The sequence below is a fragment of the Loxodonta africana genome, chromosome 3 (genome assembly GCF_030014295.1).
Source record: "Loxodonta africana isolate mLoxAfr1 chromosome 3, mLoxAfr1.hap2, whole genome shotgun sequence".
NCBI lineage: Eukaryota > Metazoa > Chordata > Mammalia > Proboscidea > Elephantidae > Loxodonta > Loxodonta africana.
In genome coordinates, this window is record NC_087344.1 from 196861905 (window position 1) to 196885638 (window position 23734).

General features: G+C 46.0%; 2 protein-coding genes and 1 non-coding gene across 14 annotated transcripts in view; 2 read left to right on the forward strand and 1 right to left on the reverse strand.

Moving 5' to 3' along the window:
* The window catches only part of LOC104846329 (Fc receptor-like protein 5), an 84209-nt gene that overhangs the window by 48328 nt on the left and 12147 nt on the right, over positions 1-23734 (forward strand). For 4 of the 12 annotated variants that reach the window (XM_064282860.1, XM_064282859.1, XM_064282870.1 and 1 more), the window contains one exon: positions 4687-5867. In XM_064282860.1, the coding sequence (XP_064138930.1) occupies positions 4687-5450 (764 nt within the window). In that variant the 3' untranslated portion in view covers positions 5451-5867. The other 8 variants (XM_064282862.1, XM_064282865.1, XM_064282864.1 and 5 more) reach the window with 8 other exon arrangements.
* On the reverse strand, positions 13240-13310 carry TRNAG-GCC (transfer RNA glycine (anticodon GCC)). The gene has a single exon. It is a non-coding gene; the product is annotated as a tRNA-Gly (tRNA).
* Positions 14404-18522, forward strand: HSPA6 (heat shock protein family A (Hsp70) member 6). The gene has a single exon (XM_010594904.3). The coding sequence runs from the start codon at positions 14408-14410 to the stop codon at positions 16337-16339; it is 1932 nt and encodes a 643-aa protein (XP_010593206.2). The 5' UTR covers positions 14404-14407; the 3' UTR covers positions 16340-18522.

A 23734-nucleotide genomic window follows, 5' to 3' on the forward strand; every position in this document is an offset into this window, starting at 1 on the left:
TTATCTCCACCTTACACATAAGGAAACTGAGGCTTACAGAGTTTGAGTACACTGTCCACCATCCCATAGTCTGACTTCTAAATGCTGTGACCATTATGCCGTGCTGCTTAACCCAGTCATACCGTCTGGTGACCTGCGCTGTCACATAACATTGGAAATTACATTATGGCTTTCTTACCAAATTTATTTTTAACTCTGGAAATTGTGTGTGTGTGTGCATTTGGGGGGTGGGGTTTGGAGGACATGGAGGAAAGCCCTGGCTATGGCTTATTTAGAGACTTTCTTGAGTTGAGTGTCTCCCGCTGATAACTATGCTAATTTTGTTGTTTTTTAAATATTGTTTCTTATAGATTGCAGATTTAGAGGGGTTCTTTCTTTTTTTTTAATTGTGATTTAGGTGAAAATTTGCACAGCCAATTAGTTTCTCATCGAACAACTCATACACATATATTTTCATGACATTGGTTGCCAATGCTTTGACATGTCAGCACTCTCCCCTTCTTGACTTCGGGTTCCCCATTTCCATGAGTCCAACTTTCCTGTTCCCTCCTGCCCTCTAGTCCCTGCCTCTGGGCTGGTATGCCCATTTAGTCTTGTATATATGGTTGAACTGTGTGGGTTATTGTTTGTTTTATAGGCCTGTCCAATCTTTGGCTGAAGGGTGAACCTCAGGAGTGACTTTAGTACTGAGTTAAAAGGTAGTGCAGTGGCCATACTCTCGGGGTTTCTCCAGTCTCTGTCAGACCAGTAAGTCTGGTCTTTTTCTGTGAATTTGAATTTTGTTCTACATTTTTCTCCTGCTCTGTCTGGGATCCCTGTCAGAGCAGTCAGTGGTGGTAGCCGGGTACCGTCTAGCTGTGCGGGTTCATTCTTGTAGATGCTGTGGTAGTCGAGGTGCGTTAGTTGGCCTAACCTTTCCCTTGTGTCTTTTTTTTAAGATTGTACTTTAGATGAAAGTTTAGAGCTCAAGTTAAGCTCTCATACACAATTTTATTCACATATTGTCATGTGACACTAACTGCAATCTCTACAATGTGACAGCACACTCCCCCTTTCCACCCCGTCCCTTCCTGCCTTCTTATTCTGCCTCCTTGATAGGAGCCACCTATTTGAGCTCTTGTTTCTGCTTGAACTAAGAAGCACACTCTTCAGAAGTATTATTTTATGTTTTGTACTCCAGTCTAATCTTTGTCTGAAGAGTGGTCTTTGGGAATGGATTTAGTTCTGGGTTGCCAGAGCATCTGAGGGCCACAGTTTCAGGGTCTCCTCCAGTCTCAGTCAGACCGTTAAGTCTGGTGTTTTTATGTAAATTTGAGTTCTGTTCCACACTTTTATCCCACTCTGTCAGGGACTTTCTGTTATGTTCCCTGTCAGGGCGGTCATTAGTGGTAGCCAGGCACCATGTAGTTCTTCTGGTCTCAGGCTGATGGCATCTCTGGTTTATGCGGCCCTTTTGTCTCTTGGGCTAATATTTTCCTTGTGTCTTTGGTGTTCCTCATTCTGCTTTGCTCCAAGTGGGTTAGGACCAATAGATGTATCTTAGATGGCCGCTTGTAAGCTTTTAAGACCCCAGACATCACTCACCAAAGTGGGATGCAGAACATTTTCTTAATAAACTTTGTTATGCCAGTTGACCTAGATGTCCCCTGAAACCATGGTCGAGGAGTTATTTCTTTATCTTGTCTGGTTGAAACTCATTTGGCAGTTTCTGTATGCAAGAATACTGGCCAGAGAGACAGCTCGCCGAGTGTCGACGGAAGAGCACTGAACTGAGAACTCAAGACATGGGCTTCCTGCCTAGCTCTGCTTCGTGGTGTTTTTTCCCACAAGTTTTTTCACCAGTACCACCAGGGGCAGATTACCCAATAGGTAAAGTAAGCATGGTGCTTACCTTGCTGACCAGATCATCTGTAGTGAACAATTTCACATTTTTTCTCCACATGAAAGGTTCTGCTTCTAGGTATGGCTGGCATCTATCTTTCTCCCACAGCACCTTCCTACAGAATCGAAGCCTCTTTTCAAATTTACAATCCCTGACAGGGATGGATTACCCAGTAAGCAAGGTAAACAGAGGCTTACTTGTGTTTATTTACTAATCTGTAGCCACCGATTTCACATAAGTTTCACCACATCTGAAGCACATGTGAAATCGGTCACTACAGATTAGTAAGTAAGCACAAATAAGTCTGTGCTTACCTTACTTTTTTTTTTTTTTACCTTACTGAGTAATCCACCCCTGAATACAACAATAATCCCTGCCTCTCTCCTAGGGTTTTCACAAGGGCAAAATGAAATGGTACACGATCGACAGGTTTCTCTATAAAGCAGACTGTAAAGATGGTGATGTGGCAGCATCAGACCTCCTCTAACTTCACAAGGGGAAAGGAGAATCAAGATCAGTAGTCTAAGGCTGATTCCTATGAGGTGGAGGTCAGACATCACTCCTCTCTCCAACCTTATTAGCAATTCTGACACCAGCTGTCCCTCCCATGGCACTCTCTACATCTCTGCTGGGCTTGATAATTCATTGCAATGGCCACACACACACACACACAAAACACACAACTCACAGACAATACTCACAATTATGGTGTTTATTAGGGAAGTAACAGTACAGTACAATTCAGAATCAGAAATGACTCAGCAAGACTAAAGGGGTGGGCCAGCCCTGGGGCAGGGACTGCAAGGCAGGAGGAAACAGGAAAGGTGGTAATAGAAAACCCAGGGTTGAGAAAGGAGGGTGTTGACACGTCCTGGTGTGGTTGACCAGTCGTACAGCAATGTGTGTACCAACTGTTTCATGAGAAACTAGTTTGTTCTGTAAACCTTCATCTAAAGTACAATAAAAAGAAAGAAAGAGGATAAAAAGAAAGAAAAAAAGAAATGACCCAGGATACAGTTCTTCCATCAGGACAGCCTCTTCTCAGCCGTATCTGCAGGCAGGCCCCTCTCTGGCCCTCACCCCTCGTTCCTCATCCTGGCTTAGGCAAGTGTTACAGAACTCTTTAGCTCTGCCACTAAGTGCCCCAAGGCACCGCACTGCTCCAGTAAGCCTTGGCCCGAAGACACTCCACCCTCTAGCTCTATGGGTCAGCGAGCCCAGCTCCGCCACATGCTCAGAGGCACCTTACTCTGCCGGCAACCCTCCTGCCCAAAGGCACTCAGCTTTATCTCTCCATGGGCCGGGAAGCCCACCGCACCATCTCCTGGCTGTCTCCTGGTTCTGCTGCCTCTGCTGCCACAGTTACTCTGCTGCTGCTTCTCGCCATCTCTGGTGTTACAGTTCTCTTTCTGTCTTCTGGGTTAGGAGGTTCTCAGCGCAGGGTACCCAGGTCCAAAGGACACGCTCCATTTGTACCTCTTTTTCTTGGTGGCAGCGAGCCCTTCCCCCACTTTCACCTCTGAGATGGCTCATTTTAAGCCGAGTGGGGTGGCAAAACTGACCAATCCCCTCTTTAGGTTCCATACACCTTGTTTGCGTGGTCCCATCTCCACAAATGTACCGTGTGCCTTATTTGCATTATTAGCAAGCTATCTAATCCCCTCGGTGGCCACAAGTACCTCATCTGCATAGTCCCACTCAGTAATTTGGTGGTAGGTAGAGGAGCATGGAGGGATAGGCCATACAAAAAGAATCCATTGCACCACACAGATTCAACTTCCAGTTTCACTTATGACTGAGAGGTCAGCAGAAATAGAATGTGGTGACTGCGAAAACTTACGTAAGAATCTGGTGACTGAGAAAACCTACATAAGAGCATGTACAGTTCCCTCCTCATTTCTCCGCTCATCTTCTAAACCCCAGTGGACTCTGGCCCAGCTCTGGGATGACTTTTGAGACCCAGGTGTTTCAGGATTTGCATCCTGGCAACTTGTGCCTGCTTCAGCCACTGACGGCTTTGCTGCTGCTGGGTGAGTGAGGTCATTCTTTAACAGGCAATTTCAACCACTCCTACCCCCCTGACTCCAGGGACCAGTGTGGTGAGGAGCAGGCACTGGAAGCTGGGAACAGATTGAGAGGAGAGAGAGGACCCTGAGTTCTTACTGTTCCACTGGTTCCTAAAGTCAGAATTCAGAGATACTTCCTGAGTCCCTAGGAAGCCATTCTGCACAAAATATTCATGGTAATTTGTAGCCATGTGAAGAGACTGGGAGAAGTTAACGAGGATGTGAGAACTGAGTGATGGTATAAGAGATCAGCTGGGAACAGGGTCTTGAGATGGGTCCTGTGGAAAGAAGGAAGCTAAGATCACATCTCCCTGGTCCTCCTCCACACACACAACTAAGTGTGCTCTCATTGTCTTCTTCTGTTCTACATTAACCCTCTCTCTTCTCTTTTACAGCTTCTGCAGATACACGAGCTGGTAAATTTACTCTTTGCTTTCTTGGATTGATGGTGTTATTCCCTCACAATGTGATGCTGTATTTACTATGCAGGAAAATGTCTGTTCTACCAAGAATCAGGTTCAGGTTCAGCATGGGCTGTTCCCTCATTTCAGTGTGCCCTGAGATTTGACTCTTGACGAGATTCCCACTGGATTCACCAAAGACCTGATGATCCAAGGGAATGATCTTTACTTGGGTCTATAGCAGTTCACTCTGGCCCTTGATCTCCTCTGGGAGCTACTTTGGAATCAACGGTGCCCCTAAACTTATTCACACTCTTTTCTGCCCTCTGCTCCTCAGAAGATCTCCCGAAGGCAGTGGTGAACCTTGAGCCCCCATGGATCAATGTGCTCCAAGACGACTACGTGACTCTGAAGTGCCATGGGGCCCACACCCCTGCAAAAAGTGCCACCCAGTGGTTCCACAGAGGAAGCCCCATCCCAGCTCAGGTCCAGCCCAACTACGGCTTTAAGGCTACTATCAACGACAGTGGGGAGTACAGATGCCAGACAGGCCAGACCAGCCTCAGCGACCCTGTGCAGCTGGACGTGGTTCCCGGTCAGTGGAGGGGAACCTGGGGAGGGTCTGGGAGGATAAGGAGAGATGCAATCTGCTTACATTGCAGAGGTTTCCAGAAAAGGGGGTGGAGGAGCCTGTTTACTGGGAACCAGTGCTGTGAATTGTTGGAAGCAGTGTTGGGAAGTTGGAGTTGTTGGAAGCATGTGTGGTGGGGTGGAAATGTCTATGAAGTTCCTCAGAATATGTTAGTTATTTTTGCTTCAGTGCTCATTGACCATGAAGGTTACAAGGCCACAGATAGGCAGCTGAGTGTAAGAGACACAATAAATCCTCACTCCATAAAAAAATACTGCAGTATGATAAAGCGGAGGGGTTGGAGGCAAAGAGACCTGCAAAGGCCCTGTGCTGGCAGTGTGCTTGACATATGTGAGGAGCAAATAGGAGGCCATCTGACCGGAGTACAGGAGGCTGCAGGGAGGAAGCCCATCTGGCAACAGGAGCTCAGAGGTGGGAGGAGGGGGAGAAGATTATGTAGAGGCCTGTAGGCTGTTGCCACGATTTTGACTTTTCTTCCTGAATGGGATGAAAATTCATTAGACGGTTTTAATTAAAGAAATTACATGATCTGACTTAGGTTTCTATAAATATCTCACAGTGTACAGCTTAATAGACTCTGCAGAGAAAACCAGCTGCCTTCCAGGTGATTCTGACTCATGTTGGCCCCATGCATGTCAGAGTAGAACTGTGCCCTGTAGGGTTTCCAGTGGCTGATTTTTTGAATGTAGCTCACCGGGACTTTCCTCTCAGATGCCTCTGGGTGGACTCAAACCTCCAACCTTTCATTTAGCAGCTGAGCCTGTTAACCGTTTGTGCCACCCAGGAGTCCAAGTGAAAAATCAGCCATTGGAAACCCTACAGAGCATATTCCTACTCCAACAGACATGGTCACCATGAGTCAACTCAATAGCAACTGTTTAACTGGTAGAGAAAATACACTAGACACTATATCTCTCTCCCCACTCCTGTCAATGTTTGAAAATATGAGTGCATTTATACTGTACTTTATTCCAACTCTACCTTGGTGAATAAACCCTGAAGATGGTCACATGTGAGCACCCAGTGTCTTTAATTCCCCTGTTTAATACCAGGCAAAAATGGCATGGTGGAGGCATCTGCCCTCCTCTAACTTCACAAGGGGGAAGGAGAGTCCAAGGCTGATTCCTATGAGACAGAGGCCAGACCCTCCAACCTTTTTACCAATTCTGACACCAACAGTCCCTCCCTCAGCACTCTCTACTTCTCTGCTGGGTTCCATAATTTGTTGCAATGGCTACACTGAACTCACAGACCATGCTCACAGCTATGGGGTTCGTTAGAGAAGTAACAGATTATAATTCAGGTTCAGGAAAGCTCAGGACACAGTTCTTTGATCAAGACAGCCTCTCCTCAGCCACACCCCCAGGCAGGTCTCTCTCTGACCCTGGCCCCTCTGCCCAGCCTCTGCCCTGCTCAGGCAAGTGTTATAAAGCTCTTTTAGCTCTGCCAATAAGTGCCCAGACACACCGCACTCCTCCAGTGAACGCTGGCCTGAAGGTGCTCAGCCCTAGCCTTGTGGGTTGGCAAACCTAGCTCCACCAAGCACTTGGAGGCACCCTACTCTGACAGCCAGCCTCCTGACTGAAGGTGCTCGACTTCCTTGCTCCATGGACTGGAAGTTTACAGCACCATCTCCTGCTGGTCTCTTATTGGTCTCCTGTCAGTCTCCTGGTTCTGCTACCTCTGCTTCTTGCCATCTCTGGTATTATAGCTCTCTCTGTTTCCTGGGTTGAGGAGGTTCTCAGTGCAGGGATCCTGAATCCAAAGGATGCACTCTGCTCCTGCCTCTTCTTCTTGGTGGTCACAGGGTCCCCTCTGTCCACCTCTGGGATGGCTCGTTTTAAGCCTAGCAGGGTGGTGAAACTGACCAATCCACTTGTTAGGGTTCCATATACCTTCTTTGCATTGTCCCACCCCCAAAAGGGTACCATGCACCTTATTTACATTATTAGTAGGCTATCCAATTCCCTTGGTAGCCCATAAGCACCTCATTTGCATAGTCCCACCCAGTCATTTGGTGAGAGTTACAAAGACCATGGCTAGAAGGGCCATATTAAGTCTTTCACTGCACTGCATGCCAGGAGCATGATTTTTGTGGTCTTTAAAGACTCCTGTACCAGAGAGATGCTGGCAGTGGAATCACTTTCTGTTGATGGTACTCTGTTGAAAAGGGAATAAATGGTGCCTGAACCTCAGAGACCTGCCCAATATACATCATCTCTTCTCTGCTCACATTGCCTCCCACAAAACAGCTGATGCTGCTTCTAGGTTTTCCTGAGAAAGCGTAAAAATATAGATAATAAAAATTTAGATCTGAAGATTTCTTAGAAAGAAACCACCTAGTTCCATCCCTCCATTGTATAAGAAATTAAGCCTATGAGACCCAAAACCCCCAAGTTAATGGCAGAGCCAAAATTAGAATTCTGATTCCTGTTTTATGCTCTCTCAACAATACCTTGCCTTTCATATACAGAATACTGTTTCCTTAAGTAAGTGAGTTTTCATTTAAGATATAATAAATTCTATTTCTTTTTTGTGGTAAATAGAGCAATTTAATTTTTTTCTCTGCTAAGTTTACAGACTTGATCTCCGAGGTGGCTGAGTTCTGCAATCTAATTACTCTGCCACCATTGAGATTAGGGGTGGATGGGCAGCAAGGAGGGGAGAGCGATTTCAAATTTAAAAGCTTTATTTAATGCTCCTTTTGTCCCGAGCCACAATTGAACACTGAATTCAAAAGGTCATATATTTTCATTCCTTATATGGGTGTAGAAAAATTCCATTCAGGGTGAGGTCTTCTTAAGGCTCTACTTCACAGCTAACAAAATTAATGGCTGCCCATCCTCACTTCCCAAATCTCCTTCGAAAGTTACCATTACTTTAGTAATCACCAGACCACAAATGCTGTCTCCGCAATGAACTGAAGGTTTCACGTCCTGTTCTGTAACCTCTAAGTTACGGAAATGTGGTTATTTCCCTACGACAGCATAACATTTTTAATTCCTCAAAATTGCTACACACACAGCTCCCCCCGCCCCACCCCCCAGTCCCTGCTGTTCGTCTTTGGAACTTCTGCAAATGTTTAGGCTTCAGAGGTCTCAGAGACATAAGACCGTATTTTGCCTGTAAGACAATGCACACATCTGCCATGAAGCATCTTCAGTTACCTCTGCTGTTCGTCTTTGGAACTTCTGCAAACGTTTAGGCTTCAGAGGTCTCAGAGACATAAGACCGTATTTTGCCTGTAAGACAATGCTCACATCTGCCATGAAGCATCTTCAGTTACCTCTGCCTGACAGCCTTTCAAGTTCTGTGAGTAACGTTAGTCCTGAACATGAGGCAGTGAGGGCCTTGGAATCCAGTCTTGGAATTTTTTCTTCCCATGTCTGTGTCTTTCAGACTGGCTCCTGCTCCAGACCCGTCAGCTGGTGTTTCAGGAAGGGGAGCCCATCATGCTGAGGTGCCACAGCTGGAAGAACAGGCCCCAGTCTGATATCATGTTCTTCCAGAATGGAAAATCCAAGATATTTTTCAATAAAAATACCACCTTCTCCATTCCACGAGCAAACCACAGTCACAGTGGAGATTATCACTGCACAGCAATGATAGGGGACAAGCTGAAGACATCAAGGCCTGTGACCATCACTGTCCAAGGTGAGACCCGGGGACTGTATGCACGGGGGATGGACATCTCTGTTTAAGGAGCTTCAGGCCTTGGAATGATGGGTAGGAAGGAGATTACAGATCTTTTTCAAACTTCGGTACCTGTGTTCTCCTGAGTGGGCCTCTTTGACATCAGTGGGAACCCTGAAAGTCCTAGCTTGACCTGATTGCTATGTGGATACACAGCTCTGTTCCAGCTCATTCCCCAGAAACTGTAGAAATGGGTGTCATTCACTTGGAGTTTTAACTCTCACAGGATAGAAGCCACCTTTTCCTCCTCACAAACACATATACCAGATATGGTCACCCTCCCCCCTTTTCACCTCATTCAAACCATTCCACTTTGTCACATGTCCCTCTATCTTCTAGGATTCTGAGGCTCGTACCTTTCTATTGACCCTCTCAGCCTAGACACAGACTTTAGCTCAGGGAAGCCGTGTTGGCATGAGAATCTCTTCCCACCTACAAAGAACCAGGTCTGTGCCTGTCCTTGAGAAAATGTGCATTGTGGAATCCTCATCATGTCTTTTCAGGGGGCATCACAAGCTTGTGCCAGACTAGTGTTGGTCAGTGACCACCACCTTGTCCTAGGTTCCGAGGAGATTAGGTGAAGATGTGTTGATGTGGTCAATGGATTGCCTACTTCAATGTCTTCCAAAGGCTGTTCCCCAGGCACATTGCTCCCTGAGAGGGTTTTCAGGATAAAAGGTCCTCTGGTCAAATTAACGGGAAACATGCCGCATACTCTGTTCCTTTCCCTATAGATTCACAATGTACGTGAAAGGCTTCAAGAAACCCTGTTGTGAAAAAAGAAAACTTAAAAAAATTTTTTTTATTGTGCTTTAGGTGAAAGTTTATCAAAAGAAAACTTTTAAACTATATTCACACATAATTTTCCAAACTTAGGTGGCCACAAAACCTTTTTCCTCTGTAACTTCTATCAATGTCTCTCAGAAGAGATGTGTCCAAGGTCAGCCTTTGGAAAATGCTGATCGAGTGCTTTATCTGGGAAGGCAGAAGGTGAGGGAATCCTTTGAAGACTTCCTGGCCTACCTGTCTGCTTTGGGCATTGACCTCAGCCCCTGGTTTAGGTGATTTTACCAAGATTCCCTACTGGGGACCTCACTGTTTATTCCAAATTTCCACCTTAATGCCTCTCATTTTTCTTATCCCTCTGCCTCTCCTACTAGGTTCTGGAATTCCACTCCTCTCACCATTCTTTCTACACTGGTACCAAATCATTTTCTTCCTGGCGATAGGACTGCTGTTTACAGTGGACATGGGCCTGTATCTCTTTTTGCATAGAAACCTTCAAAAGTTATTGGATGACGGGACTAACAGCAATGTCAGATGGAGCAAGGGCCCTCAGTACAAATGATCCTTCATGCTATGGAGTGATAGTAGTGGCAGCAACTCTTCAGGCCATACCTTTCCTTCTTTCATAGCCCCTCCTGACAACAACCTTGGCTAAGGAGCCTCCACCCATCCCTTAGCCTTCAGGAAAAGGAAGGGCCTGTGATCTCCAGAGCTAAGTCCCATCAGGCCCCACTCTTAGCCCCGAGTGCTGAAGGTCACAGTCTGCCCAGCTCTATAAGGACTCACATCAAGTGTATTTTCACTGACTCTGGACAGAGGCTCCTCCAATACACAAAACCTCAGTAAATTCTGCTTCAAAATATATCCAGCAATCTGACCACTTCTCAGTTCTCTACCACTACTACCTTGGTCCAAGACACCATCATCTCTCACCTGCATTACTGTAATATCCTCCTAACCAATCTCCCTGCACTCACCCTTGCCACCTTATTCTCATTCTCATCACAACAGCCAGAGTGTTCTTTTTAAAATGTGTGCTATGTCTGTCATGTCTTTGCTCAAAACAATGTAATAGCTTCCCATTTCACTTAACGCTAAAGCCTTTGTAATATTTACAAAGCGCAGCAACATCTTGTTCCTCACTGCCTCCCTGAGCTCATCTCCTACTGCTCTTCTTTGCTCACTCTTGCTCTTCCTTGAACGCACCAAGGATACTTCTGCCCAGGGCCTATGTCCTTTCCTGTTTCTGGGATGTTCCTTCTCACAGATATCCATGAGGCTTGCTGCATCACGTCCATTAGGTCTTCACTCAGATGTCACCTTATTAGTGAGGCCTCCTTGACCATCAATATAATTCCATTTCCCCCATGCTCCTAATTCTCTTTTGCTCTATTTTTCTCCAGTGTACTTATCACCAACGGATGTAGTCTATGTTTACTTGTTTAGTTGTTTGTTCTCTGACTCATCCCCTGCCATTAGAATATGAGCTCCATGAGAGCTAGGCCTTTGTTTTATTCACCATGATATACTCAGAGCCTAAGTCAGTGTCTGGCAAATGAAAAAGTGCTCAATAAATACTTGTGGAATGGGTAGATTCTTAGCATTTGAAATCAGACACTTTTAAAGCTGGAAATTCCTTAGAAACCATGTAGTTCAATCTTTTCATTTTAAAACTGAGGAAGCTGTGGCCCAAATAGGTGAAATGACTTTCTCAAGGACATACAGGTAATTGGTGTCACAAATCTCTAAATATACAGTTTGGAATCGTATTATACATTTTGTTCTACAACTTGTTTTTTCTTTTTTTTTTTTTAACTCAATATTGGATCATGAGCATCCCTCCACTTCACAATGTCTAAGTGATTAATGTCTGCTCTATTTTTTAAAGGTTCTCAAACCCAGTTATTAAACATAAACAGATATGTTTAAGTGTATGTATAAAATTTACCCTGTGTATGTATAAAATTTACCCTCTATATGTAAGCTCCTCTATGCTTAAACCTCTCTGAGTAGATAGAAATAAAGTCATGAACGGCTCATTGGAAGCATACCTGTATGACGTGGTTAACATCCATGCACAGAGGTGCCTGCTTTAGGGCTACACTTGAGACTCTTGGGAGAGACTGAATGGGGTTTGGAGGCAGCTGAGAGCTGGGAGAGAGGGTTAGGAGAGCCAGGATGGGTACATACCCCTCCAGGTCTCCAGGACCGCAGGTCAGACTACCTTTATCCTTCTGAGGTGAGGGCCTTTCTCTGGCAGGCCCCTGGCTAAAATCTCCCTGACACCATGTTCTCCTAAAACAAAAATAAATCTAAATCCATTGCTATCAACTCCAACTCAGCAGAACTGCCCTACAGGGTTTCCAAGGAACAGCTGCTGGCAGATTCAAACTGCCAGTCTTCTAGTTAACAGCCAAGCTCTTAACCACTGTGCCACCAGGACTCCCTGTTCTCCCAGGCATGTGGCTTCAGCCCTAACCGCCTCCGAACGGCCTTAGAACAAGCTGGGGGAAGCTGGAACTTTCTGGCCATTTCTCAAGTTTCTGCGACTCTGAGTCAGAGGCGGGTGAGGCCTGCGTACCTCTCGGCTGGGGGAGAAGGCGCGGGAAGGCTCGCGGCGGCCCGGGCCACAGGAGGCGGGTCTCCAGCAACAACACAGCAGAAAGGAGTTTGAAGTTGACAGCTTCTCTCTCTCGGAGTTATAAAATATGTCCCTTCTCTTTTGAGGATGGTTTTATTTTTCACACTTCCTTTTTTCCTAGACCAATCACCTTCACAGCAGAGTTGATCTCTCTAGCAGCAAACTCGGCCAACTGATTCTCACCAATACACTGGGAGAGGGTTGACCAGGATACCTTGTCCAGAGGCCCAATTGATCCCTGCATTTTGACTCCCTCCGCCTGTCCTAAAGCACCTCCCGCCCCAAGCTTCCCAATGGGTTCGAACCAGAGAAAGGGATTTTCATTTCTCTTTTTTAAAATTAGCACTTTCCTTTGAACCAGGCAAGTAACATATTAAATAAAAATCAACTTTAAGTCCTCTAAAGTAAAATATTAGAATATACTACGTCCTTCAGTGCGGCTATCCGCCTTAGTACAGTGGGATCCCGGCCTGACACGTGGAAGACACCCTACCGGGAGGCTAAAAAAGTTCTTGTTTTTTCTTCCTCAATTTCCACTTTCACCTTTCCGAAATGTCTCCTCCTTTTGGTTTCCAGGAGAAACCCAAACACCAGAAAGTTCAAATCAAATGTTCTGGTCTAAAGAAGGCGGGCCAGGGCAAAGACTGAGCTAGCAAGGCCGTAGGACTGATGTTGAATAGTGCAGTTTTACTGACCAGTGAACGCACGTGGCCGTCTGGCCTTTCGGGCGTAGGGGAACTGCGGTCTGCAGGAGGTCACTCTGCACCCGAGTCCTGGGCGCCGGCTCGGAGCTCGCTTAGGGCGTAGGGGAAAAACCCCACCATGCCTGCCTTTCAAAACGGCCTCTAGGGACGAAGCTCCCCTGGGATACGAATGTGGGGAAGGGTCTCGGTAACAGGAGGGACATTCCCACATGTGTGCATTCTCCTCCCTCCCTGCCGCGCTCTCTCTAGGAAGGAGCAGCGGCTACTAAGGAAAGTGAATGGGTAAATTAGGGGGAAATAAAATCAAAAGAATCCAAATGCTCAGCCGAACGGATTTCGTTTATTTTAGGAAGATAAATTTATAAAATAGAAAATGGCTTAGAGTAATTCTGGAATCAAAACGAAACACTCCACTGCATTGGCCGGGAATCGAACCCGGGTCTCCCGCGTGGCAGGCGAGAATTCTACCACTGAACCACCAATGCCGGCGCTGTGATAGTCACCGCAGCGCTATCTCTTATTTCTGTCCCTAGCTGCACCCCACCATGCAACCAGATTTAAGAGTACCGCTTATGTACGACTTTAAAAAATAACTGTTTACCCCAGACCATGACCCCCAGGCACCCTTATAACTCGGAACAAAAGCCACTTCCGAAATTCACCTTTCAGCCAAAGATTAGACAGGTCTATAAAGCAAACTGTAACACGTGAGAAGCGTGCATCTTAGTTCAATCAAATATAGGAAACCAAATGGGCAATACCTGGCCGAAAGCAAAGAGAGAAGGCGCGAAGGGACAGAAAAACTGAACAAATGCATCCGGGGAACCGTGGCGTAAAAGGAAAAGGGCAGAGAGCTGACATATTAGGGGGATTGCAATAATGTCATGAAACAATTTGCGTATAAATTTTTGAATGAGAAACCAATTTCTTCTGTAAACTTTCACCTAAAGCACAATATAATAATAATAATGTAACTAGTTAAACTCTTGGCTTTAAGGCCATAGCTCTTTTCGCATGGTAACTTGCTTTTGGCTCACCAGAGCAGCTCCTCTCAGCCGGCCCTCTCAGGCGGTCCGGCCTCCAACCAGGAAGTGGGAGAATTTGTTCTTTTGGGGAGGCACTGCGTTAACTGGCTTCTGCCCTAACCGCTGCCGAGCGGCTTTAGAACAAGCTGGGGGAAGCTGGAACTTTCTCCCCATTTCTCAAGTTTCTGCGGCTCCGAGTCAGAGGCGGGTGGGGCCTGCGTACCGTCCCGGCGCCAACCTCTCAAGGCCAGATCCTCCCCCGGCCCGCGGGCGCCCCCGGCTGAGTCAGGCCGGCCGGGCCCGGTGGCTCTTGGCTGGTGGAGAAGGCGCTGGAAGGTTCGCGGCGGCCCGGGCCACAGGAGGCGGGTCTCCAGCAACAACAATATAAAGCGGGTGGAAGCGAAGACGAGACGAGACGAGCTGAGCTGAGCGGGCTGGAAAGGAACCGCGAGCAGGGCAGCACTGCTGAGACGCACCAACTGCCGCAGCCCTGCGCATCCGACTCGGCATTCGCCTCGGCATCCGACTGGTCCCCAGGAGCGCGAAAAGCCACAGCCATGCCTGCCCCTAGGGAAGTGGCTATCGGCATCGACCTGGGCACCACTTACTCGTGCGTGGGCGTCTTCCAGCACGGCCGGGTGGAGATCCTTGCCAACGACCAGGGCAACCGCACCACGCCTAGCTACGTGGCCTTCACCGACACCGAGCGGCTGGTGGGCGACGCGGCCAAGAGCCAGGCGGCGCTGAACCCGCACAACACCGTGTTCGACGCAAAGCGGCTGATCGGGCGCAAGTTCGCGGACGCGACTGTGCAGGCGGACATGAAGCACTGGCCCTTCCAGGTGGTGAGAGAGGGCGGCAAGCCCAAGGTGCGCGTCTCCCACCGTGGGGAGGACAAGGCCTTCTACCCCGAGGAGATCTCGGCCATGGTGCTGAGCAAGATGAAGGAGACGGCCGAGGAGTACCTGGGCCAGCCGGTGAGGCACGCCGTCATCACGGTGCCGGCCTACTTCAACGACTCGCAGCGCCAGGCTACCAAGGACGCGGGCGCCATCGCGGGCCTCAACGTGTTGAGGATCATCAACGAGCCCACGGCGGCCGCCATCGCCTACGGGCTGGACCGGCTTGGCGCCGGAGAGCGCAACGTGCTCATTTTTGACCTGGGTGGGGGCACCTTCGACGTGTCGGTCCTCACTATCGACGCTGGTGTCTTTGAAGTGAAGGCTACGGCTGGAGACACCCACCTGGGTGGAGAGGACTTCGACAACCGGCTGGTGAACCACTTCGTGGAGGAATTCCGGCGGAAGCACGGGAAGGACTTGATGGGGAACAAGCGGGCCCTGCGCAGGCTACGCACGGCCTGTGAGCGCGCCAAGCGCACCCTATCCTCCACCACCCAGGCCACCCTGGAGATTGACTCCCTGTTTGATGGCTTGGACTTCTACACGTCCATCACGCGAGCCCGCTTTGAGGAACTGTGCTCAGACCTCTTCCGAAGCACCCTGGAGCCCGTGGAGAAGGCCCTGCGGGATGCAAAGCTGGACAAGGCCCAGATCCAGGACATCGTCCTGGTGGGCGGCTCCACTCGCATCCCCAGGGTGCAGAAGCTGCTGCAGGACTTCTTCAGCGGCAGGGAGCTGAACAAGAGCATCAACCCTGATGAGGCCGTGGCCTATGGGGCTGCTGTGCAGGCAGCAGTGCTGATGGGGGACAAGTGTGAGAAAGTGCAGGATCTCCTGCTGCTGGATGTAGCACCCTTGTCCCTGGGTCTGGAGACAGCAGGCGGGGTGATGACCACACTGATCCAGAGGAATGCCACCATTCCCACGAGGCAGACTCAGACCTTCACCACCTACTCAGACAACCAGCCTGGGGTCCTGATCCAAGTGTTCGAGGGTGAGAGGGCCATGACCAGGGACAACAACCTGCTGGGGCGCTTTGAGCTCAGTGGCATCCCTCCCGCCCCACGGGGAGTCCCTCAGATCGAGGTGACCTTTGATATTGATGCCAATGGCATTCTGAGTGTGACAGCCACTGATAGGAGCACAGGCAAGGCTAACAAGATCACCATCACCAATGATAAGGGCCGACTGAGCAAGGAGGAGGTGGAGAGGATGGTGCGTGAGGCTGAGCAGTACAAGGCTGAGGATGAGGCCCAGAGGGACAGGGTGGCTGCCAAAAACTCTCTAGAGGCCTATGTTTTCCATGTGAAGGGATCCTTGCAAGAGGAAGGCCTTAGGGACAAGATTTCTGAAGAGGACAGGTGCAGAGTACAAGACAAGTGTCAGGAAGTCCTCGCCTGGCTGGAGCACAACCAGTTGGCAGAGAAGGAGGAGTATGAGCATCAGAAGAGGGAGCTGGACCAAATCTGTCGCCCCATCTTCTCCAGGCTCTATGGGGGACCTGGCATCCCTGGAGGCAGCAGCTGTGGGGCTCAAGCCCGCCAGAGAGCATCCAGTACTGGCCCTGTCATTGAGGAAGTGGATTGAATGGCTCCTGGTGACAAGTCAGCTGTGACTGTCAGGACTGGCTTGTGGGCCCTCTGAACTGTATTCTGTAATACTGCCCTGTAACTTCAGGGGCGGGAGTGGGGAAGAACTCCCCAAACAGGGAGCTTTCTTCTCAGTATATTTTATAACTGAAGTCTTTCGCCTTTGACCTATTTTTTCCCTTTAATTCTCTTCTTCCATTTCAAACAAGCAGGAATCATTAATGTATCATTAATAGTGTGGCATTTTAATGTGTGAAAATTGTTTTCACCTACGCTTTGTGTATTTTGTTACTCGCATGTATGGATTATGTCATTTGAAATAAAGATCTAAATAAATTTTTAAAATGCTTTCTTAGTTTTCATTTCTGCCAATTAAGTACACAAAGGGGTTGATCTTTCAGGAGCAGAAAATGATAGGGTCAATGCTGAGGAGGAATGTGAAGAAAATAACACAAGGTTGTGTGCATGATTTCTAAATCAGAAACAGGATAAGGGAAAGAGTTTGAGATAGACACATTGAGACAGTATTGAAGTGTGAGGGTTAGTAGAGAAGAGAGGACTGTGGCTTATAGTCCAGAAAGACTGGAGTGGAATTGGAGTTGGAAAAGCAGAGAATGGAGAGAAACTTGAGTCCTGGCAAGCTAATTACTTCTATGTGTGACCCTAAGATAAAAAGTCTATCAGGAGCCTAGTTTAGTTCATAAGTGTATTTGTTCTAATAACATTGACAGATAGTTTACATGCTGGTTAAAACCAGAAACCAAACCCGTTGCTGTTGAGTTGATTCCGACTCATAGCGACCCTATAGGACAGGGTAGAACTACCCTGTAGAATTTCCAAGCAGTACCTGATAGACTTGAACTGCCCACGTTTTGGTTAGCAGCCGTAGCACTTAACCACTATGCAACCAGGCTTTCCACATGCTGGTTGGCTGTCTCAAATCACGTCACTTTGCACATTGTTCTTTTAGAGAACAGAGTCCAACTTCAGGACTCTGGGGAATAGTATATTAGAGAGAGTAGGTCTAGTGGTGTGATTAAGTTTACTATTGACTTTATCTATGGAAGGGAAATACCATGGCCCCTCTGGTTTCTGCTGATGGGGCCTAGGATGGTAATAACAACAACAGTAGTAATAATACCTACATGAAAGGCCGTATAATGTAATGGCTATATTAGAACCAGAGTACATGGATTTTCAGCTCTGCCACTTTATATGCTGTGCAAATTAACTTCCCTGACCTTCAGTTTCCACTTCTATGTACTTGGGATGATGACGCTAATAGTGCCTACTTCAGGATTGTTGAGAAGGTTAAGTTGATATATGTAAGAGGCAAAGAAGACTGGTAGACATGAGTAAACTATCAACAAATATTTGCTATTATTAAATATTATGAGTTGAGGTACTTAACATACAGGATCTAATTTCATCTTCATAGCAACATCGTGGGGTATTACTGCTTTTTGAAGAAGATGATTCTGAAGGTCAAAGCGGTTAAACAATTTACTCAAAACCACACAGCTGTTAAATAGCTGGGGGTGGAGGTGGACAGGGCTGGCATTAAGAACTCTGACTGCCTGATTCTAGAGCCTATGCACTGTCACCCCACAAATAGGCCATAACTCCAGTAATTTTCAGACCTTCCCCCGCTGCTGTAAAATTGGACATATTCCTTTAAAACAGTTGCTGAGCACTGAGAGGAAAAGTGTACATTTTATTGTACATTTACATTGTTAAGAGAATATTTGTGTGTTTTTGTAGCAAGTGACTAACCCTAGGACATATCCTTAGGCTCAGCTTTACTGCCAGTCAGGTGAATGACAGTATAACAGCAAGGATCAATCTGCATGAGTTAGTTCCCAGTCATCTCAGAAAGGAAGGTCAGCTTGGGTAGAGCAATACTGCATAATATTTAGCTAAGGAGGATCCTTTGCAGGTGGAGAGAAGGTTGCACTCTCAACCCACTTGCCTCTGATTGTCACTTCACATTTTTAACTGCCCTCTTTTTATGAACCTGGCCCAAGTCCTATGCTACCTGGCTTCCCATTGAAGGAACCTGCAACAAAGAGATAGGGTCACATGCACACTTTGTATTACATTCTTTGTTTTTCCTGAATTTCCTCCTAACTTCCAACATTCACCATCCCAACCTATCTGCACCTTCCAAGAGGAATGATGACACTTACTGGATTTAAAGAAGGCTTCTTAGCTTTTCAGTAGTATGCCACATTCTCTCTCCCTCCCTCCTTTCTTAAAAACAAACAAACAAGAAAAACAAATACTGCGCCTAAGAAGGAAAATTTATAGTGCTCGCTTTTGAAAACACCTCAGATCCTCCCATCTGGCTAGTATCTGTTTTTCTATAGACAGTGCCATGGAATTGTGTTCCCCAAAACGTGTTTCAGCTTGACTAGGCCATGATTCCCAGGATGGTGTGGATGTCTTCCATTTTGTGATCTAATAATATTTATCCTATGTGTTGTAAATCCTAACCTCTATGTTGTTAATGAGGCAGGATTAGATGATCTTAAAGGCAGGACGAAATCTACAGGATTAGGTTGTATATTGAGTCAATCTCTTTTGAGATGTAAAAGGCAGAAAGGAGCAGATAGGGGAGGGACCTCCTACCACCAAGAGAGAAGAACCAGAGTGGAGCATGTCCTTTGGCCCCTGGGTCCCTGCATTGAGAAACTCCTAGACCCAGGGGAAGACTGATGACAAGGACCTTCCCCCAGAGCCCACAGAGGGAGAAAGCCTTCCCCTGGAGCTGGTGCCCTGAATTTGGATTTCTAGCCTCCTAAAATGTGAGAGCACCAATTTCTATTTGTTAAAGTGTGACCCCAATGTTCCCCAGCATGTTTTCTCCTTTTTCAAAATGGGCAACTGAGAGCTTAACATAACTAAGGCCATGATAAACCTGTAAGTTGTTCTTCCTCTGCCTGCCTCCTTCAAATACCTCTGTTAAAGACTTTGTCTTGACCAAATGTTAATGACTTTGTTCTTTGTTTTTAACTGATGCAAATAACTTTTTGTTCTGTCCTGACTACCTGTGGCATACAACCCCCACATGGAAGTTGGAGCCCAGGTATCAGATATGCATGTCTTTAGCCTAATAAAGAAATGTCTGGAGGGGGACTACAAAGACACTTGTAACCCTTGCAAGATTCTATATAAGCTCTAATGTAAAACTGCTCTTTGGGACTCCATAGAGACAGCCTGTGTTGCTGCTGGGTCCCCGAGTATGTTTGATTGGCTGGACTGCTCCAGGGCACGGACCCTAATCAGGTAACAAAAACCATCAACTTGTGGTATTTCTGTTATAGCAGCACTAAATAACTAAGACAGATTTAAGCCAATTAACCATTCATCTACTTTTTTAAAAAATAATATTTTATCGTGTTTTTGGTGAAGATTTACACAGCAGTTTAGGTTACCATTCAACAATTTCTACACAATTTGTTCAGTGATATTTTATCTACTTTTAAATGACTATTGCTGATGATTTTGCTAACCTTTTGGGGGGACTGTTTACTGTATAATAGGCATTTAAAAATCCCATCTTGTGTGCTCTTAGTCAAGATTATATGTATTCCTCACTTATCAACTACCTCGTTTTCCAACATTTTGCGTTTATGACAATAGCAAAAAATCTGCTATCCAGCTATTTTGGGCATTAATGATGGATGTCTGGCAGTGAGGAACAATGAGGTGCAAGGTGAAAGTAATGTTGGCTGTGCTGGTTAAGGTTATGTGTCAACTTGGCTGGGCCATGATTCTCAGTGGTTTGGCAGTCTTCAATGATGTAATTTGGCAGTTATGTAATGATGTAATTTGGCAGTTATGTAATGAAGTAATTTGGCAGTTATGTGATGATGTTATTTGGCAGTTATGTGATATAATTTGGCAGTTATGTAATGATGTAATTTGGCAGTTATGTAATGATGTAGCCATTCTCCTCTTTGTGATCTGATGTGGTCATAATGCCGATTTTCACATAACGACCTGGTCTTTGAAACCTAACTGTGTCCATGAGTGAGTAGGTAGGTATATTGTAATCACAACTACTTCATCCAATTCCTCCCTCCAACATCAAAACAAATTAAATAAAAAATGCATACTTATTATTAAAAAAACAAATCTTGTTGCAAATTTTCTAGTGAAAAAAAACCCAGGAGTTTCTGGCCATACCTCCAATCGCTACTTCTTAAATGCAATCACTTTCAATTTTTAAAAATACTTTATTTTGCAATAATTTTATATTGACAAGAGTTGCAAAGATAGAGTGTTCCCATATATCCTTCACCCACTTTCTCCCAATATTAAGATTTTACATAACTATGAAAAAAAAAATTTTTTTTTTTATGATATATTATCAAAACTAAGAAATTAACACTGATACGATACTATAGGCTTTATTCAGATTTCTTCAGTTTTTTTCCACAGAAGTCCCTTTTTTGTTCCAGGAGCCAATCCAGGATACCATGTCACATTTAGTTATTGTATCTCCTTAGTTTCCTACAAACTGTGAGTTTCTCAGCCTTTCCTTGTTTTTCATGACCTTGACACTTTTAAAGAGTACTGGTCTGTTATTTTGTAAACTGTCTCTCAACTTGGGTTTGTCTGATGTTTTCTCATGATTAGACTGGGATTATAAATTTGGGGGAAGAACAACACAGAGGTGAAGTGCCTGTTTATCTAACATATTAGGGAATACATGATATTAATATGACTTTTCATTGGTGATGTTAAGCTTGGTTACTTCGTTAAGGTTCAACTTAAAAAAAAAATTTTTTTTTTTTTTTTCCATGACCCTCTTATGAATACACTATGATCATCTGTAGTTTAGGCACAAAATTCAATTTACTTTTGTATTGTCAGTTCTAATTACAGTGTCTGAAATATTGTAAGTGTTCGCATCATACTGGTGGGGAGCAAGGAAAAGGGTATTTCAGGTTAAGGATCAACTTGTGCAAAGGCACTGAGATTATATAGACCAGCGCTTCTCAAACTTTAATGTGCATATGAATGACTTGGAGATCTTGTTAAAACACAGATTTGATTCAGTAGGTCTATGGCTAAGCCTTGGGCTGTTAACCACAGTGGAAAGGTAGAGGTTCAAACCCTAGCTGCTCCTCGGAAGGAAAGACCTGGCCATCTGCACCTGTAAAGATTACAGCCTAGGAAAACCTATGGGGCAGTTCTACTCTGTCATGTAGGGCCACTATGACTTGGAATTGAACGGATGGCACACAGCAACAAGGTGGCCTGAGATCTGCATTTCTAGGGAGCTTCTCCACCACCAGTTGGCTGTTGAGTATATTCTAACTCTTGACAATTCCATGTGTGTCAGAGTAGAAATGTGCTCCACAGGGTTTTCAGTGGGTGATTCTTTTAGAAGTAGATCTCCAGGCCTTTCTGAGGTGGACTCAAACCTCCAACCTTTCAGTTAGCAGTGGAGTACGTTAACTGTGTCACCCAGGAGCTCCTAAGAAGTTCCTAAGTCCTTGTTACTCAAAATGTGGTCTGAGGACTGGTAGCATAGGCACTTAAGTTTGCAAAGCATGATAAAAAGGATGATGTATTGGGGGAACAGCAGAAAGTCTAGTATGGCTGAGCATAGCACATAGGGTGCGAAGTGGGGAGAGACAGGCCAAACAGGGATGTTTGAACCAGGGCCTGGGGATTCCAGTGTCTACCTGAAGCAGAGTGACATACAGTGAAAAGCTAATGCAGTCAAGAGTCGAACATACCTGGATTCTAATATTAGTTTGGACAATTACTAGTTGTGTATATTTGATGTCTCTAAGCCTTGCTTTCTTTGTCTATAACATGGGAACAGGGAGACACAAGGTCTACTTCATGGGGTTACTTTTGAAGAATAACTATATGTAAGTCTCTTAGTGTAATGCCCAGCACATAGTAGGTACTCAATAAATGGTAGTATTATTACTATTACATGTGATGGTGCAAAAATGTCATGGCAGAGGGATCTGACATCCTCCAGCTTCACAAGGGGGAAGGAGAATCAAGATCAACAGCCCAAGGCTGACTCCTACAAGGCGGAGGTCAGACATACCTCCTCTCGCCAGCCCTTTTTACCAATTCTGACACCATCTGTCCCACCTATGGTATACTCTACTTCTTTACTGAGTTCGGTACTTCATTTCAATGGCCACACAGAACTCACAGACAGTACCATGATTATGGAGTTTATTAGAAAAACAACAAGTTATAATTCAGGTTCATTAACGGTCAGGATACAGTTCTTCTGATCAGGACAGGCTCTTCTCAGCCGTGCCCGAAGGCAGGTCTCTTCCTGGCATTTGGCCTGTTCACCTCGCCTCTGTCCTTCTCAAGCAAGTGTTACAAAACTCTTTTAGCTATGCCTATAAGTGCCCAGAAGCACCCACTCTGCCACTAATCCTCCTGCCTGAAGGCACTCAGCTTTCTTGCTCCGTGGGCCAGAATACCCACCGTGCTGTTTGCCACTGGTCACCTGCCCCTGCTGCTGCTTCTTGCCTTCTTCGGCATTACAACTCTCTCTGTCTGTCTCCTGGTTCCCGGAGCTTCTCAGCACAAGGATCCTGGGTCCAAAGAATGTGCTCCACTCCTGGCTTTTCTTTCTTGGTGGTGGTGCGATCCTCTCCTCCTACCTCTGGGATGGCTCATTTTAAGCCTGGCGGGATGGCAAAACTGACCAATCCCTTCATTATGGTTCCATATACCTTATTTACATAGCCCCACTTAATCATTGTGTGTGTGAGTAACCAAGACTATAACTAGAAGGGCCATGGTAAGTCATTCACTGTGTCGCAGATGGGCATGTAAAGTCGAGACAGATGAATCAGACACAATCCCTGCCTGTAGGGGGATGGTTGATCGTGAGTTTGGATGAGCCTCCTGCCTACAGCCTCTCCACTTTCGCTCTGTTTCAGTTTCATAACTGGAGGGAATAATGAACTGTAAATTGGTTGTACGGCTTGAGGTATCAGGCAGGGATTACTACTTGCAGGTAGACCCAGGTCAGTAGACATCTTCAGCTGAAGGTTTACCTTCTCTGGGTTTGGTTTGGCCTAGATTACATATCTTCCAGATACCTTCACTTCTTTTCCTTCTTGTCTCACTCTTAGCTTATCCTGCCAAACACCAACTAACTTTTGCTGAGCGGTATTTACAAGGCTTTCTTCATGAGGGTCAAATAATGGAACTTAGACAGGGTTTGTCCATCTCTGGAGCAGCAGCTCAATGGGTACCTGCAGGTATTCTTCTCAAGAGCTAGGCTGGCTGCTGCTCTGCTCTTGTACTACATGGAAGGCAGAGTCACCACTTGAGAGCAATAGAATTTCCATTGGGAGCTGTCTTCAAATATGTTGCTCCTCTCCATCTTTTACCA